This window comes from Tachypleus tridentatus, chromosome 6 (genome assembly GCF_004210375.1).
Source record: "Tachypleus tridentatus isolate NWPU-2018 chromosome 6, ASM421037v1, whole genome shotgun sequence".
NCBI classification, from domain to species: Eukaryota; Metazoa; Arthropoda; class Merostomata; order Xiphosura; family Limulidae; genus Tachypleus; species Tachypleus tridentatus.
In genome coordinates, this window is record NC_134830.1 from 93663607 (window position 1) to 93683286 (window position 19680).

The window sequence follows — 19680 nt, forward strand, 5'->3', positions numbered from 1 at the left end:
GAAAGAGCACTTAAATCAAGTTGAAACCCTCAGCAAATACTTGTATACAGTGTATATAGAATCTTGAAATGATGATTGGAACAATCAGCCACTTGAAGAATATGTTCAATAGGTTCTTGCAAAAATACTTTTTACATCTACATCTTTAATGAGTAATCTACCCCCTGCACAGAAGAAGTCAGGAAGAAACTCCCAAAAAAGAGGATACATTCTTATTGTCATAGGTGGAGGCATCACTGAGGATTTAAATGAATGATAACCACGAGCAACATTAGAGAGCTGGAAAATGTACTGGTGGTGGAGCAACTGAGAGAAATAACCAAACAGAATTCTATTACTAACCACAGATGACATGATCAAAATGATGGTCACAAGCTGGGAAAGCCTTATTTTTGATACAGCCATTGCCCTGAAGAACAACTTAATTTCAAATGCCTTTGTTGGAACAGCAAATTTTATTTTCTCTGGTACACTGTACTTTTTTGGTGGGGGAGAAGATCACAGGCTTTTGCAGTGAATGTTTGAAGTCAAAGCCATCTATGAGTGTGAAGAAATTAGTGAATGTTATAACTTTGTCAAAAGATGTAACTAGAAGACAGAGTAAAGAAATTCCTAACAATAAAGGACAAGAGCTATTTGAAGATGAAAAATTGTGATGCAAAGAGGAGGCTGCTCTATCCATCAGTAATGAACTTCATCCTTTAAAAGCAAACATCTTGGTCTTGCACTGCCTGATAACAGTAATAATATTTCCATAAATGTAGATCTCTCTTTTTTTTTTTTTTTTTTAAATGAGATAGGAGAGTTACTTGAAAAACACATCTCAGATTTTTCATTCCCTTCAGGTATTAGTTCCAGGACACTTACTCCAAAGTGAGAAGAAGCATCAAGAAAAAAAATTATTTCTGATGCCAAAATCTGTAAATTCATATCAGTGAGTCCCTCTTTTGGAAACTAACAAACAGAAGACAGCAGCACAGAGCTGTGAAGGAAACAAACAATTAAAGCTTCACCACAGTATCTTTTGTCCTTGTAAATATTGTAGACCATGTTCTACCAGTCTGCATCATCCCGGGCAAGAAGAACTATAAAATCTCTAACATTGTCTTCAGTGTCCTGGAGAAAGTATTTGACGATCCAAATGCTATGTCTGTTGGATCAAGAAAATGCTCTGTGGAAAAAATTATTTTATATACGACTAGAAATGTTTGGTTCTTTAGTTCCCAGTTCCTGGGGGTAGTGTGTGCATGTTCCTTAAAGTTCAAATAACTTAAGCGAGTATTGATGAAGAAATGAATTTGTTACATACAGCAATAATATGCAGAATCATAGGCATTGTTGTCACCTTTGTCTGCTTTTGTAGAATTTGTCACTCTGCCTTGTAGTCAGAACTTTAAATTTTGTATTAAATTCCTCATGTGTCCAGTCTGATGCACTTTTTTCTACTGCTACAGTGGGAGTGTAGCAGATCTCTCCATGCCTCCACAAAGTCACTTGCAAAACATGAGTCTTTTGACCTCCATGGTTAAAAAAGTTGACGAGTCTACATCTACTCCTTCCGGTGGCTGCCCGAATCCATGTTCTTTGAGCATTTTGTTAGGACCATTTTTTTCTCCAGACCTGAGATGCAAAATGATTATTCATTCACACACTCAGTTGATGGAATCTTTGTCTACATATAGAGATCTGACCCAGGGTACGATCCATGGAGGTTGATAGACCTCTGTCCAATAAAGAAAAAAACATGGTAGAAAACAGAAAGGCTCCCCACCCCATTCTGCTCCATACAAATAAAAATGGTCACTTTGGTACAGTGGGACCATCAGGGTTTTCCTTCAGATATAGATGACATTTAGGATTTGATTGATTATTATCATTCTGTGTGTGTGTGTCTCCTTACAGGAAGGGTTTCTGAAACCTGCCAATGCAGTAACCTTCAGGCAGTTTTATTTGTACAAAAATGACAGGTTGTGTGATGGATGAGTGCATGGAGGGGTGGCACTGCTGGTCAGTCAGTATGTGCCCACCCTGTCTTTACCACTTGATATACCCTTGGAGGCCATAGAAATTTGTGTTTCCTTGGGTTGTATCATCACTATTTGTTTTCTCTGTTTGTCTCCAGGAGAGACGTATGATCAATTGGACCTTGAAACTCTCATTGAAAAGTTAGTGTCTCCCTTTTTAGTTCTTGGGATTTAATGGACATCATCCTATTTGGGGTGGTGCTGATACTGATGGGAGTGGCCATTACATATAGCTTATGCTCTTGGATCACAACCTTTCTGTCTTCAATACTGGTTCATATGTTTATTTTCATGCACCTTGTTAGTCTTTTACTGCTAATGACCTTTATCTGCTCCTCTTAACTTTTCTGGAAGGGTTGACTGTAACCTGTGGGAAAGTGATCATTTTCTTATATTGAGAGAAACTTGGCCATGGCTGAGACCACCAAACCTGCACATCTCAATGGAAGCTGGACCAGGCTGACTGGCCCTCTTTCACTGCTCTCTTGGAATTTGATCCTGCTGTAAGCTGTCAACAGACAGTTGTGCAGCAGCAGTGACTGACTTTATTGGCCAGACAGCTGTTCAGTGTATTCCTAAAACCTTGACGCATTTTACACAGTATCTTTGTCCATGGTAGAATCCTGCCTGCCACATGGCATGGAAGACTCAAAAGTGGGCTTGGGATACCTTTTATAGGTATCTCACGTTTTTAAATGACATTTCTTTTCAGCAGGGCTGTGCATATGCTTGGCAGGTCAGACATTAAAGCCAGAAGGAATCGTGGATCAAGTACACAACTAGCATCTCTCCTATCACCAGTTCCAAAGTCATGTGGTACAAGATTTGGAAGTTTAGTGGGCAATGTACTTCTGCCTCCCTTTCAGTCTTGTTCTCTGAGGGCCAGGAAGTTGCTGATGCTCAGAGTTTTGCCAATACTCTTGATGAAAGCTTTTCTCATGCATCTAGCACGTCTGCTTTATCCCCCAGCTTCTTAGACATCAAAACTTAGGCAGAGTGGTCACCTCTTTCCTTTTGGGCTGATCATCTCTTAGATTGTAATAACCCATTTATACTAGTGGAACTCAAGCTTGCTCTTCATTGGTCTGGCAGCACATCAGTTGGACCAGATGATATTCTCTACAAGATGCTACTCCATCTCTCTCCTGCTTTTCTTGCTATTTTTTGGTTATTTTTAACCAGATCTAGCAAGATAATGCTTTTCCTGATGTCAGGCTATTTTCCTCCCTTTTTCCATGTACAGGAAGGATCTCAAGGTTCCTTCAAACTACAATCCAGTTGCTTTGGCAGCTGTCTCTGTGAGATCTTAGAGTGGATGGTTAATGCTCAAAAGACCTCCTTTTAATAAAGAAAAATGGCATGGTTACAACCAAAGGATTTTCCACCCAATTATCCTCCACCTAAGTAATAATGACCACTTTGGTACAGTGGAGCTGTCAAGGTTTCCAATATAATCTGGATGACATTAAGGCCTTGATTAATTCTTATCATCTTGTGTGTTTTTTCATACAGGAAACATTTCTAAACATCTGTCAATACAGTCACATTTTGGCAGTTTTTCTTATACCAAAATGACAGGTTGTGTGATTGAGTGCATGATGGGGAAGCACTTTTGATCAACAAACATGTACTCACTCGACCTTTGCCACTCAATACTCCCTTGGAGCTTGGAGCCATTCAGGTTTCCAACACTGTTTGCTTTCTGTTCCTTTCTTCTGGAGAGACCTATGATCAGTCGTATGTAGATGTTCTCTATGAACAGATGGCATTTTATTGATCTGCCATTGATCTCTCTATCTGCTCCCTTTTTCTTTTCTTGAAATCTTGGCAGTAATCATTTTGTATCATTTTAAGGGAGATTAGCTATGATTGATGCCACCCAACCCACATGTCAAGGTGGAATTTGGACCAGCCTCTTCACAACTCTATCAAAGCTTGATTCTGTTGTTGTCCGTCTGCAATCGGTAGACAACTGGACAGTTGCATGACTGATTGTACTGTCTAGGCAAGCTGCTCAACCTATTCTTATATACTCCATAATATCCTTGTCCATGATGGACTTCTGCCTGCCAGGAGACACAGAATGCTCTAAAATGACATTGGATACATTCAGATGGTATGTCTCGATCTGCATTGTTTATCAGCAGGCCTCTGCCCATTTTTGGTAGGTCAGGCATTAAAGCCAAAAGGAATCTTTAAGTTAACCACTAGCATCTCTTCTACCATCACTTCAAAATTCATGTAGGACAAGATTGTGAAGGCCATTGGGAGGTAATTTCCAGTCACCTTTCCATCTTGCTCTCCAATGACCAGGAAATTGCTGACATACAAAGCATCACCAATATTCATGGTGAGAACTTTTGTTAAACATTTAGCACTTTTGTCTCTTCCCTTGCTTTTTTGGCCAGCAAGTCTCAAGCAGAGCAATTGCCTCTTTCTTTTTGGACCAGTTGTCTCTGTAACTGCCCTGTTACATTGGCTAAACTCAAACTTGATCTTCATTGGTCTGGTAGTACATTGGCTCAAACTGATAATGTTCATCATGTCTGCACTATGTCTCTCTTGCTATTCTTATTGTTTATAATTGGATTTTGCAGGAGAATATTTTTCTTGATGTTTGGTGCTGGATTTCTCCTTTTCTCTGAGCCTGGGAAGGAGTCCAAGATTCCATCTAATTATCATTCAGTTGCTTTGTCTTGCTCTCTGAAAAAGGTCATAATGAGGATGGTTAATGTTCATCTTCTTTGGTTCTTTCAACCAAACAACCTCCTCTTGCTCACCCTGTGTGAATTCTGTCAACAGTGTAACACCGTGGACCACCTGATTCGATTTGAAATGTCAACCAGAAAAACTTTCTCAAGTGGGAACATTTTGTTTATATGTTCTTTGATCTAGAGAAGGCTTATGATCCTATGTGGAGTTGTGCATTTTGCAGGACCTCTACTCATTTGAGCTGCCTGGCCATTTACCCATATTTATTTGGAACTTTTTACTGGACACATGATTCCAAGGCTGTGTGGGTTTGGTACTTCCCCCATTTTTTTTCACAGGAAGGTGGAGTTTCATAGGGTTGTGTTTTGAGTGTTACACTTTTAAATTATAAGATTAATGCTATCACCACACAACTTCCTTCTACTGCTGCAAACAGACACTTTATTGATGACTTTTACATCTTGTGTTGGCCAGTAAACATGAGGTTTATTGAGTGGCAATTTCAGACTGCCCTCAATTGCTTGTTAAAATGGACCACTGGAAAGGGTTTTACCTTTTCTTTTTCCAAAACCATTTGCATGCACCTTTGACACCAGTGGAGTATGCACCCCAATTCAAAGTTTTGTTTTAATGATGGTGTTCTTTCTGTGGTCCCTGTGGTAAAATTCTTGGGGCTTATTTTTGACTCTAAGCTTACTTTTGTTCCTCACATCAAGGAGTTGCATTCCAAGTGTGCGAGAGCACTGAATATCCTCTGTTCCACCTTTTGGGAAGTGGATCAATGTTCTGCACTCAAGACCTGTTGTGCTCTTAGTTCTTTCAAACTGGACTATGGGTTTCTGGTCTGTGGTTCTGCCAGGTCCTTGATCTTAAAGATGCTGGACCCCATTCCCCATTGCAGACTTTTTGCACTTCTCCACTCTAGAGGTTATACACTGAGTCCCACAAACTTCCTCTTCTGCTTGTCACAACTTTCTTTGCAGTATACATCTAAACTTTTACCATTGTATCCTCCTCTGAGGTTCCATCTTCCTTCCTTTCGTGAGCTATGCTCTTTCAGAATAGATAGTCTGCCATTCTCTCTTTTGGCCTTTGTATCTAGGTACATCTGGCTGAATTGGGTCTAATCAAAGATGATGCTGTTTCCACTGATCAGCTCATCCCACCATGGCTTATTACCATCCCCACCTCTTACCTATCTCTGAGGAACTGATGCACCAGTGTGTAGTTTGCGTAACATTCAGATCACAATAAGCCACATTTTACTTTCTTGTCATTGTTATGACTCTCAACGATGCACCATTTTAAGCATGTTCTGCCCCAAGTTTTGTTCATAACGTTAAAGTGTTATTGGTGATAGTAACACTGTCTACCTTGGTAATGTTTTTAGTTTTTTAAAGGCCACTAATCTTTTTAATGCCATTTAATTTTTTTAATTTATACATTACACTTTTTTATGTGGCTCTTTTTTTTAAAAATCACATTCATCTAGTTTGATTTCAAATTAGAAACTGGCTTTAATATTAAATAAGTTAAAATCAGGACTGGAAATTCCAACTTCAGGTGACTAACTATGCTATTTAAACTGTTTGTTAGTCATCCTGGCGAGTTATTATTATAATTTTGCTACACGTCTTTTAAAACTTTTTTATTACTTTTCTTTTTGAAAATGGCCATAACGTCAAATAACTCAACCAGGACTGGAAAGGCCAACTGGTGACTGACGGTGGTTTTTATACTTATCTGTTAGTCGTACTGGTAAGTTATGATTATTACAGTGATGCTAAAGAAAGTCCTTTACAAATTGAATTACTGTAGTTTCTCTCTTGATCTTGTAGACTAGATGTAAACATTGGTTTTATGCTATGTTTTTTTAAAACTTTGTTTTGTTTTACCTTAATTTCCTTTTATGAATTTTACTAAATTTACTTTTAACTTTTTACTGGATGTTTGGCACAGATAGCCTAGCTGCTTTATGCCATAAAACACTAAACCAACCAACCTTTCTTTGAATCATCTGAGGAAGGTGAATACTCCCAACTGGAAGTACTGTCTTGTTTTTGCCAAACATCTCTTTGACCAATCTTTTATTCCTGTTTATAAGGATGCTTTAAATTCAGGTGAATGTGCACTCTGCAATGGTTTGTTGTAGCTTAGTTGTTGCTCTTTAACAATTTCTGGGATCACTGCTGAGTTCTATACTATTACTCTTGCCGTGGATCATATAGAATCTGTGCAATACACCAGTTTTACTATTTACACTGACTCTTAGTTCTCACTCTGTTTTTGTTGATTTTAAAAAACAACTGGCCAATTTTTCTTTATCTTTTGTTTCTATCTGATTTATCTGGATACCTGGCCATGTTGGTATTCACATGAGCAGGCTTGCTGACACTACATCTAAGTCCATTTGTTCTGGTGCTGTTAAGACTGTCTGTTCCACATATAGTCTCCAGCCTTATTGTGAAGGCTTGGCTTGGCTTCATGCCAGTTGTCAGTTGATTTGGAGTGAGCAATGTTATAAACTTTTCTAAGTCAAATCTTGTTCTTTGGCCATCTTGTTTCAATAAAAATAGGAAGATGAAAAATGTTCTGGCTAGGCTGTACATTTGTCACAGTTTTTTTTACCACCTAGTTTTTGTTTGTTGGAAATTGATGCACCAGTGTGTGGCCCTTGTGACACTCGAGTCACAGTTGTCCACTTTTTGCTATTGTGCTATCATTAAAACTGAATGACAGTGCCATTTTAGATATGTTTTCTAAGGGTTTAAAATGCTTTTATTATATTTATTTTATTTTGCTTTTATTTTTTTTCTCTATATCATATATTTTGATAATCTTTTAATCTCAAAACCCATCTATTTAGGTGAATGTAAATATAATATAATATATTATAAAATATTTATTAAAACCAACAACAAACACATTTCTAGTATATAATGGATTCCTGTACGTGGTGAGGGGACATCCCAGGGAAGGTTCTGTTCTGTCTGGTTACCTTCTCTGGGATCTAAACATCCACCCATGTATTTGCTGTGTGTGGTGACCCGTGAAGGGGAGGAGAGGATCCTGGTGGTTGAGTGGTCCAACCCTAACACACCACTTTGGCCTTGAATTCCTGTAGACGGGCGGCCTTTGGGTGGCCCCCCTTGGGTCAATCGGCTGGTCCACTTGGGCTAGAGTCAACCAAGTACCAGTGTTGGAAGTTCTCAACGGGTGTTGTGGACATTGTGCCTGATGCTGGTATTTGGGTATAGTGCTCATGAAACCCTGGCGTTGCTGCATTGTCCTTGCGTGATATTGTAGTGCGTCCCCTTGTAGGGCTCCATGGTGGGTGAGGTCGGTGGGTACCGAAATTTTTCTTTTTTCCAATGGATCCTCCTTCAAAAAATTTAAATAAGATAGTGAAAAAACAGTCAATAGGTAAGCAACCATGTCTTGAAGACCCTGAGCAGCAATCTTCAACATCTGTAACACACATACTTCATTTTCTTATATTACATTCTCTTTCAGAAAAACCTTCAGGGCAATTGTCCCCCTTTTTTATTCAGAAGGGACTAGAGGGTCTTGCTGGCTTTCCAAAGTCACTAAAGAAGCTTCGATCTGGAGACATATTGGTTGAAACATCCACAACCCACCACAGTGAACTTCTCTTGAATTCAACGGCTATTGGGGATATACCTATTGAGGTTACCCCTCATGCTACCTTGAATTCATCATGGGGAGTTATTGTTGAGAGGGATTTGAAGAATGTCCCTGAGTCAGAGATTCTCGCAGGTCTCTACACTCAAGGAGTTTCTGCAGTGAGGCGCATCTCCACTCGCAAAGATGGAGTTACACTGCCAACGAATACCCTCGTTTTGACATTTACATCATTACGTGCACCTGCCACCATCAAGGCAGGCTCTCTAATTTGCAGGGTACGGCCATATATTCTAAACCCTCTTCGATGTTTTCAATGTCAGAGGTTTGGCCACTCAAAGACATTGTCCTGGTTCCCTGCTCGTTGTGGTGGCTAGGACCACGATGCCTATGAATGTCACATGGACCCACATTGCGTCAACTGCATTGGTTCTCACCCTTCCTACTTTCGTTCTTGCCCAAAATGGTTGGAGGAAAAAGAGGTGTGGTATTTGAAAACAACTCATAACATTAATTATCCTGAGGCTTGGAAATTGCTGCCCACCACTCCATCTCGGACATATGCTGCTGCACTTCATTCCACAACTACAGTGGGAGTGCAGACAGATCTCTCTGTGCCTCCAAGAGAATCGTTTTCAAAACAAATGAAAAGCCTTTTGACTTCCATGGTTAAAAAGTTTGAATCGATTTCCACACCCATCTCTGTTCCTCCCATACATTCGAACAAACCTCAAGATCCACATCCTTCAGTTTTAAATACAGGCATTTCTTCTGATACATCTTTTTCTCCCACCCCAAGAAGCAAAACAATCATTCGTTTGCATCCTCAGTCACTGGAATCCCCTTCCAATAACAAAGACCTGCCCAATAGACCCACGGCAGGATCCATGGAGGTTGATAGACCACCTCCGACTAAGGACAGTAAGGAAAAGAGTTGTGGTTGTAAACAGAAGGGTTCTCCAGCCACTTCGTCTACCCGTCATTAAAAATGACCACCTTGATACAATGGAACTGTCGAGGTTTACGTTCTAATCTGGATGATATCAAAACTGATTGCTTCCTACCATCCTGTATGTCTTTCCTTACAAGAAACATTTCTAAAACCGGCTGATACAGTCACCATTTGGCAGTTTTCTCTGTACAGAAATGACAGGCTGTGTGATGGACGAGTACATGGAGGGGTGGCACTATTGGTTGATCAGCATGTGCCCACCCTGTCTTTGTCACTCAACACACCCTTGGAGGCCATAGCCATCCGTGTTTCTTTGGGTCATACCATCACTGTTTGTTCTCTCTACCTGTCCCCTGGAGAGACATATGATCAATCAGACCTTGATGCTCTCGTTGAACGGTTGCCGTCTCCCTTTCTACTCCTGGGGGAATTTAATATACATCATCCCCTCTGGGGAAGTGCTGCTATTGATGGGAGGGGTCACTCTGTAGAGCGTATGCTCTCTGATCACAATCTTTCTCTTTTCAATACTGGTTCTTCCACTTATTTTCATGCATTTAGTCAGTCCTTTACTGCTATTGATCTCTGAGTTTGCTCTCCTTCATTATTTTTTCATTTTTCATGGAGGGTTGACAATTATCCACTAGGCAGTGATCATTTTCCTATACTTTTGAGAGAAACTGGCTGTTGTCGATGTCACCTAACCCGCGTGCCCCGGTGGAAGCTGGATCAGGCAGACTGGTCCACTTTCACTGCTCTTGCAGAACTTGATCCTGCCATCGTGAATCAGCCATCAATAGACGACTGTATAGCAGCAGTAACTGGCTGTATTATACAAGCAGCTGCTCAGTGCATTCCTAAAACCTCGACACATTTTCCACGATATCCTGGTTTGTGGTGGAATTCTGCTTGCTGTGGTTGATGTCCGGAGCATCGCTGATACTCTAGGTGAAAGCTTTTGCCGGGTATCTAGCACTTCTGCTTGTTTTTCCACCTTCTTGGTCATCAAGACTCGGGCAGAGCATTCACCTCTTTCCTTTTGAACTGACTGTCTCTTTGACTATAATTGTCCCTTTTCACTGGTGGAACTGAAAATGGCCCTTCATCGGTCTGGCAGAACAACTGTTGGACCTGATGATGTACACTATGACATGCTGCACCATATCTCTTCTGCTTCTCTTGATGTTCTTCTAATTGTTTTTAACCGAATCTGGCAGGAGAATGTTTTTACTGATGCCTGGTGCCAGGTTATTATTTTACCTTTCTCTAAGCCAGGGAAAGATCCCAAGATTCTTTCAAACTACTGTCCAATTGCTTTGTCGAGCTGTTTCTGTAAGATCTTAGAAAGGATGGTTAATGCTCGTCTTGTTTGGTTCCTCGAAACAAACAACCTCCTCTCGCCCACCCAGTGTGGGTTCCGACGACTGCACTCCACCATGGACCACCTAATTCGACTTGAAACATCAGAGAAGCCTTTCTCAAACGCCAACATCTTGTATCAATATCCTTTGGTATTGAGATGGCTTATGACACAACATGGACGTATGGCGTTTTGTGAGACCTCCATACATATGGGTTATGTGACCATTTATCCATGTTTATTAAACATTTTTTAATGGACAGGAGATACCAAGTTCGCGTGGGCTCGACACTTTCCCGTTCTTTTGTACAGGAACTTGGAGTCCCTCAGGGCTGTGTTTTGAGTGTCACACTTATCAGTATAAAGATAAATGCCATCACTGAACAACTCCCTCTCACTATTGCGAATGGGCTGTATGTCGACGACTTTCACATCTCATGTCAGTCGTCGAACATGAGATATATTGAGCGGCAACTACAAACTGCCCTCAATCGTGTACTGAAGTGGACTATGGCAAACGGCTTTAATTTCTCTCTCTCGAGAAAACTGGTTGCATGCACTTTTGCCGCCAACGGGGTATTCACCCTGATCTTGAACTTCATGTCAGTGAAGTTTCGCTGCTGGTGGTCCCTGAGACCAAGTTCTTGGGGCTTGTCTTTGACCGTAAGCTGACCTTTAGACCACACTTAAAGCAGCTACGGGCCAAATGCACAAGAGCACTGAACATCCTCCGTGTCCTCTCTACTACCAGTTGGGAAGCTGATCGATGTTCTATGTTAAAGATATATCGTGCTCTTGTTCGATCAAAACTCGACTTTGGATCAATGGTCTGTGGCTCTGCCAGACCTGTGGCCTTAAAGTTGCTAGACCCCATTCATCACCAAAGACTTTGACTCTGCACTGGGGCTTTCCGCACCTCTCCAGTTCAAAGCTTATACGTTTAATCTCATGAACCTTCTCTGCACCTTCGCTGTTTGCAACTATCTTTACTATATTCTTCAAGTCTTCGTTTTTACCAAAGCATCCCACCTGGGGATGTGTTTTCCTTCCTCAGTGGGCCGTACTTTTTTAGAACAGACAATTTGCCATTGCTTCATTTGGGCTTTGCATCCAGGCGCAATTGGATAACTTGGGTCTGTTCTTGGATAACATTGTAGATTCCACAGGTCAACCCATGGCACCCTGCCTTATTACAGCCCACAAATGTGGCCTTTCTTTCAGTCATCTGAAAAGGGCAGATACTCGAGATTGGAAATACCGTCTTTTATTTAATGAACATCTTTCGAACAATCATTCCGTTCCCATTTATACAGATGGTTCCAAATCAGGTAATTCAGTGGGCTTTGCTATGGTTTGCTGTTGTTCGGTGGTTGCGCACAGAATCCCCTCTACATCTTCTGTGTTCACTGCTGAACTATATGCCATATCTCTTGCCCTCGATCATATTGAAGCTGAGCAGTACTCTAACTGTACTATTTATACTGACTCGCTTAGTTCTATACTGGCCCTGGAATTGCTATACGTTGGCTCACACTCTGTTCTTGCTGATGTTCAAAACCGACTGGCCCATTTCTCATTAACTGCTACTTCTATCCAGTTTTTCTGGATACTAGGCCATGTTGGTATTTGCAGGAACGAGCTTGCAGACACGGCAGCTAAATCTATCTGCTCCGGCACTATCACCACTGTGCCTATTCCGTACATGGACTATGGTCTTGTATTCAAGGCTTGGCTCCGTGCCAGCTGGCAGTCCACTTGGAGTGAGCAATGCGACAACAAGCTTTTTAAAATAAAACCCTATATTGGGCTTTGGCCATCTAGCTTCCATAAGGTTCGGAAGGGGGAAGTTGTTCTAACTAGACTACGCATTGGTCAATTTTTTAACTCCTTGTTTTCTTTTATCTGGAACTGATGCACCAGTGTGTAGTTTGTGTAACACTGAAATCACTCTCAGCCACATTTTACTTTCTTGCCATCGTTACAATTCTCAACGACGGCAATATTTTTAACACGTTTTGTCCCAGAGTTTGTCCGTAACATTGGACAGTGTTATTGGTGATGGTGACACTGTCTACCTTGATAAAGTTTTTAGTTTTTTAATGGCCATTTATCTTTTTAATCTCATTTAAGTGTTGGATATTTATTCATTACATCTTTTTCATTGTGGTACCCTTTTCACAGTTTTATTCTCTCTAGTTCAATTTGACATTGGAAAATGGCCAGAACATTAAATAACTCGACACCAGGACTGGAAAGGCAAACTTTAGGTGACTAACGCTGCTGTTTGAACTATCCGTTTGAACTACCCGTTAGTCGTCCTGGTATGTTGTTATTCCAATTTTGCTGCATGTCTTTTAAACTTTTATTACTTTACCCTTTGGTATTGGCCATAATGACACATAACCCAGAACCAGGACTGGAAAGACCATCTTCAGGTGACTGACGGTGGTTCTGCTACTTGCTGTTAGTCTTTCTGGCGGGTTATGATCATTACCATTCTACTACAGAAGTTCTTTACAACTTTCTAGATTGGATGTCAACATCGGTTTTATGCAATTTTCTGTTTTTAATTGCTGGTTTGTTTTTACCTTCATTTCCTTTTATGAATTTTATTACATTTACTTCACATTTACCTTTTTACCAGACATTTGGCTGATTATTCTTATGATTTTGCTACATGTCTTGTAAAACTTATATTACTTTATCTTTTGATAATGGCTGTTATGACACATAACCCAGAACCAGGTCTGGAAAGGCCAACTTCAGGTGAATGACAGTGGTTCTTGTACTTACCTGTTAGTCTTCCTAGGTGTCAACATTGGTTTTATGCTTTTTCTGTTTTTCAATGATGTTTTGTTTTACCTTTATTTCCTTTTATGTATTTTACTGCATTTAATTTATTTTTACCTTTTTACCGGACGTTTGGCACAGATAGCATAGCTGCTTTGATTGATTGATTTAGTGTTTTATGGCACAATCTAGTATATAAATAATTAACAGGCCACATGACATATTTCTAGATAGTATTTGTTTGTGTATGCACTTTGGCAATTTTTTTTCTTTCTAATATTGTTTATTTCATTGCGGTGGCAATAACAGATTGTGTAAATGACACAAACGTATTTTGTTATATTTGTGGTAAATTTGTTGTAAAGAAACAGAGATGAAATATCAGAGATTGTCAAAAAAGCTTATTATGAGCACAAGGAAAAAACTTGGTGATCAAGACAAACCATAAGATACGCACAAAGTTTTGCACCGTTTGTGTCAAAGAGCTAAGACTGGACTAAACATAGGAATATCTTTGAATTTTGGAATTTGAATGGTCTGGTGTGAGCCTAGAAGTCACAGAGATTACTGCTGTTAGTTCTGTAACAACCAAGGCTACAATACTCAAAAAGAAAATTCATCTGAACCTTCAATCTGCTGTAAGATTTGTTACTCATGGTCCAGATGTACCTGTTACCTTCTCCACCAGAGACTGGATACAATTTCATGTGATGTTATAAATGAAGAAGGGAATGATTTCAATTTAATGTGTTGTGAGCTAAAACTTTTCACACGATGTGAACTTAATGATTTGGTGAGAGATTTATGCCTACCAAAGGATTCTTTAGACATTTTGAAGTAAATGAAATAAAAGTTTGAGTAAAAGATTTTGTGAAGTTTAGATGTACAGGCCTCTATTATTACTATTTTTTATTATTCCAATTATCTAAATAATTGTTTGTTAAACACAAAACTACATGAGGTTATCTGTGCTCTATCCACTTTGGTATTGAAACCTGATTATTAATGCTACATTTTTTTTTTTTTTTGTCATCTCATGAGAATAATTGCTTATATAATTATAATTTATGTACGAGACCAGTGGATATTGAATTAGCAAATTCAACTAATAGTCTGCCTCAACCAGAAATGCTTGTTGTTTTGGATAGTGTGGTATTAAAACTCTGATACAAAACTTGATGCTTCAAAATCAATTTAAGGTCAACAAGAATGTATATTCAAATGTATTATATCAGTTTTAAAATTTGTGCTAACAATTTGTTTTCCAAAAAAAGACTGACGTTTTATCATAGTTTTCATATGATATTACCAAAAACTAGTTAGCATCATGGTGGAGATAAGTTAATGTAATCATGTTTATAGTATGGCTACTTGCTGCTATAAACAGAAAAAGGATGAATTGTTGCCCCTCATTTATCACTGGATTTCAAAAATTACTTTATCGGGAAAGATCTGTTTCTGTGAGTTTTCTCATTGTTTTTGAAATATTGTAATAAATGGACGAGATATTCAAAAACATTTTGTTCACCACCTGGAAAAGTGTTTCTGCCATTTTAATTAATCTTTAGTGTCTCATCTTGTTACACTCTTTTTTTAAAATCAAGCTAATAACAACTGGCAGTGCTTAAAATATTATTTTAATTGGCATAAAATTTTGAATTGCTGGTTAACTAAGGGAACCATCCAGCAAAAAAAGAAAAGTTGCTCATAAATCTTTTCCAATGTAAAGATTTCTAAACACTACCTTGAAAACACATTAAAATATATTTGTATTAATAATGAAGCAAAAAAGTTGTGTAGGGGTACATTTACTAGAATAAGAAACCTTTTGTCTAATCTGTTTAACTCAAGTTTTATGCTACCAGAATATGTATGATTGTGTTTGCATACAGCTTACTGCATAGTGTGTTAAGCTTAAAATTTTACTTTACATATGTTATGCACATTCTGTATTTTGTTGTTATGATAATAAGCAACAACAGTCTGTGAATCAGTAAATGTTCATATGGGATATTGGAATTAGTTGAATATTGAGTATCTGAGAAAGCATATAAACATTACTTTTTAATCACTAAAAGGGTTTGTGATTATGCATAGGCAAAAGATGATTTTCAGATTTCAGTATAAGCTTGTGTATGATATTTGAGTAATCTAGAAAAATATTTAATCATTTTCAACTAAGTTTTGTTGGCTAAAGGTTACAATGTAACTCAGACAAATGAGCTATAGCACTAATTGTTTCTTTATATGTTGTGTTATGGAATTTAGCACTAAATTTGTAATTATCTCTAGTGAGAACAAATTTAGATTTTCAATCTGATTTAAAGTTTTAAACTTTTTCTTTCTGTATGTGTATTATGTATGTTTAATCATCTATCATTCTATTTATTATATCAAAACCACACTTCTTTGATATGATCATACAACTTTTCCCTTTAGAATTGATAACTGTTTTTAAGTCAAACAGTATTTTCTGTGTCATCAAATCATTCTTACTACATTGTGAAAGGCACTTAAAAGGTATTTACTAATCTCTTAAATATCTATATTTTCAGAATATGGGAAGAGAAATGTTTTGGTTTTGTATTGTTACATCATCACTCTCTGTAGGTAAGGAAATGCACATGTTAATGTGTTTGATTCTTTTCTTTTTTGTTCTTTCTAAGCCTTGAATCCATTGCATGTGCTGTCAGCTTAGTATGTATACTGCATGTATGTACCTGTGTGTGAAATATATTTATAAAATGTGCTCATTTTTAAGTTAAGGCTATTGAGAACTATGGGCTTTTTCAGATTTTGTTTTTGTATTTGTGTTATTTTCATCATAGTTCTGATAAAATGTTTGTAAAAATTTATGTTGATATCTGACTAACATGGATGATTATTCCATGATATACTTATTGTCACTGATGAGTATTTTATAAATAGCATAATATCAAACATCAGTTTGATTATTGGTTATTAATACCAGTCCACAGATGTATATCTGTTTAGCTCAACTTTAATTTGACATACATTTATGTTCACTCTCAAACATTAATACCACTAATGTGCTTCTTTCTTTTATAAAACTGCTTTATTTATATCATTTAATGTTTGTTTTTTTAGTCATTGTAATATATCACATCAGAATTGTATATAGATACTCAGATGACAACTTTATGACAACGAATCAAAATTATACTGAAAGCACAGTTTCAACAACCTTCACAGGCATATTACATTTCTATGAAAGTTTGAACTTGTGACAGTGCGTTTTCAGATATAAATTACTGTGTCATGACCAACATAATATTAAGTTAATCCAATAAATGACACAGCCTCCTTAGTTGTGGGTCATGATGCTTCTGTTATTTTGGCTGTATTTTCCTTATGCAAGCCAACTTTGCTTATTTGATGGCTCACAAGGTCCATATTGTCACTTCTAATCACACATTTTAGACGTGGCTGTAATGTTCCATTTTTGCATTTTGTAAAACGCCTATGAGTACTGTTCTTATAAAATGCTAGTGTGCATCACAATACTACAAAGTAGTTATTTTGACCATCCTAATAATTTCACATTGCTTTCTTGAGAGTAACACTAACATTCATTATTTACCAAATAGCATCTTCAGGAGCTTGTGCATCCCATCTGGTATCACCAAAGTAGTTTCTGGGACATTCTTTCCAGCAACTGGAATTTTGAAGTTGCTCTTATTATGTTCTGACCTTGTAAAGAGTTGGTCTTTGTCAAACTTCTTGAAACTAGTTTTCAAAGATAACCATTAGCTCTTCATCAAATATTATCTTATTTAGCACCATGTGATCAATTCAGGTATGGTTAGAACCATTTTTTTTGTACAGGCTTCACTGTAGAAGTGATGAATTTGTTTCTGTGATGATATTCATCTGTTAACCCTTTTGCTGTAGGCTCATTATAATATATGCAAGTTCTTTTACACATTTGCACACATCAAGTATTTGCATTATAAATTTTTTTATATAACATGTATATCATCACAAAATTTGGTATGCTTTTAGTACACAAGTTTACAAAATTACAATTTTTTTTAAACAAAAAATCAGAATTGTTAATGAATTATTTTTACTAAAGCTTTGTTTGTGAAAATAGTCTTTCATTACTAGTCTGAGTGCAAAGTGATGCCATGTTATGATTAAGAAAACTATTTTTTGTTCCAAAAATCTCAAATATTATTTGTGTAATTTCTGAAACTTAAGTACATCTCAAATATTTGTTTTGAGTAAGGCTTTATATTTTGTAATTTTATATACTTAACCAACTTGACTAAGTTGGTAACCATCATAAGAAATTAGGAAATATAAATTATGCTTTTCTTCGTGTTAGAATGGCTACATATTATAACATGAAAATGCTAACATACCTGATGCCTTCACAGTGTGATAGAAAGTGAAACTGTAACCTTCTGAATTAACCTCTTTGCACTGCTAGGAGTAGAAGGACACTTGTCTTGCATTTAAGCCCACTATACCTGTAATGTTTCCTGTTATTACTTAGTAAGAATTTCATTTTGAACTTACAGTTTAATGCTGTATTACTATGCCCTTTAAATAAATAGCATTGTAGATTTTCTAATTATTCATTTTTGGCCTGATTTGTATCTGCCTCAAAATATTTGATGGATCTATTTTTGATACCTCCTTGTTATGAAACTTCATTTGTAGTTAATTGCCTTCCATGAATGATAAGGACCTGATTGGCTAACTTGGCCATTTCTTCAGAGTTTTTTGGTGCCCCCCCTTTTTTTTTTTTAAGTGTATAGCAACATTATTTATATGCAAACTGATTAATTATTTCTTAACAGATATGTTTCAAAATCCTTCATAGGTTTTATCAGTTCATGTTAGCTCTATATGTATAAGTTTAGGTCTCACAAATGCACTACTCAGGTTTCTATCTGGTTTGCAGCAACTACATTTTTATTTAAAGTCTATAACTTGACTGGAAACAATAGTTGTATTGTCATGATCTTTTTAACATGGCTTCTTTTAACTGTTCATAGTCCACTGCTGCAGTGCCATAACCTAGAATCTTTATCAGAGCAAACCTTGTATAGGTTAAGGAAAATATGCAAAACCATGGAATTTGTTTAGTAAAATTTCCAAGCCTGAAAGATCATGATAAAATGCTATTAGTTCCTGTAAAAGTCCTGGATAATTAATTAAAAAATTGAAATTAATGAACTCCAAAGTTTCAGAACTAATTCTATAACAGGTGTCAATGTTTCAATGTACAATCCAGCATATAATGTCTTCCAAAAACATTAGTTCCTGTTGTAATTGTACAACAAAGGTCAATGTTTTTGGAAAACAATATTTTGGATTATACGTTGAAACAGTTACTTGTAGAGCATTAGTAACACAGCATTCCAATACTATACTATTGCTGATATTAGTGGCTACATTTCATAAGTTGAAAAGTGGAAATGTGACAATACTTCATGCATATTACTCCTCAGTGTGGATTCCTGTACATGGTGAGAGGACCTCCCAAAGAAGATCCTGTTCTTTCAGTTTACCTCCTCTGGTATTTAGATGTACACCCATGTCTTTGATGTGCATGGCAATTTGTGAAGGGGAGGAAAAGATCCTGGTGGTTGAGGGGTCCAATCTTAATGCACCATTTTGGCCTTGAATTCCTCTTGATGGGCAACCTTGGTGTGCTACCCTCCATGGTCAATCAGCTGGTCCACTTAGGCTAGGTACTGAGAATGTCCAAGTACCACTATTGGACATTCTCAGTGGGTGTTGTGGGCATTGTGTTTGATGCTGGTGTTTGAGTATAGTGCTCATGAAATCCTGGTATTGCTGCAGTGTCCTTGTTTGACTTTGTAGTGCTTCTCCACCTAGAGCTACATGGTGGGTGGGGTCAGTGGGAACCAAAATATTCTTTCTATATTATGGAAATCCAGAATAAAAAGAAAAATAGTGACTAAACAGATCATAGGTAACGACCATGTCTTGAAGGTTCTGAGCAACAATCTTCAACCTCTTCTTTTTTTTCTGATACTACATTCTTTTTAGAGCAAGTGTCTCCCTGTTTTATTCAGAAGGGACTAGAGGGGCTTGCTGGCCCTAAGTCAATCAAAAAGCTTCATTCTGGTGATATATTGGTGGAAATATGCACTTCTAAATTCGGTGAACTCCTCTTGCATTCGAAGGCCATTGGGGATATACCC

General features: G+C 37.7%; 1 protein-coding gene across 5 annotated transcripts in view; it reads left to right on the forward strand.

Moving 5' to 3' along the window:
• Cont (Contactin) overlaps positions 1-19680 on the forward strand; it is a 106797-nt gene that overhangs the window by 4384 nt on the left and 82733 nt on the right. For 4 of the 5 annotated variants that reach the window (XM_076506236.1, XM_076506235.1, XM_076506238.1 and 1 more), the window contains exon 2: positions 16036-16090. In XM_076506236.1, coding sequence (XP_076362351.1) covers positions 16039-16090 — 52 coding nt within the window. In that variant the 5' untranslated portion in view covers positions 16036-16038. Of the gene's footprint in view, positions 1-6391; positions 6495-16035; positions 16091-19680 lie in introns of those variants that run through there. The other variant, XM_076506237.1, reaches the window with a different exon arrangement.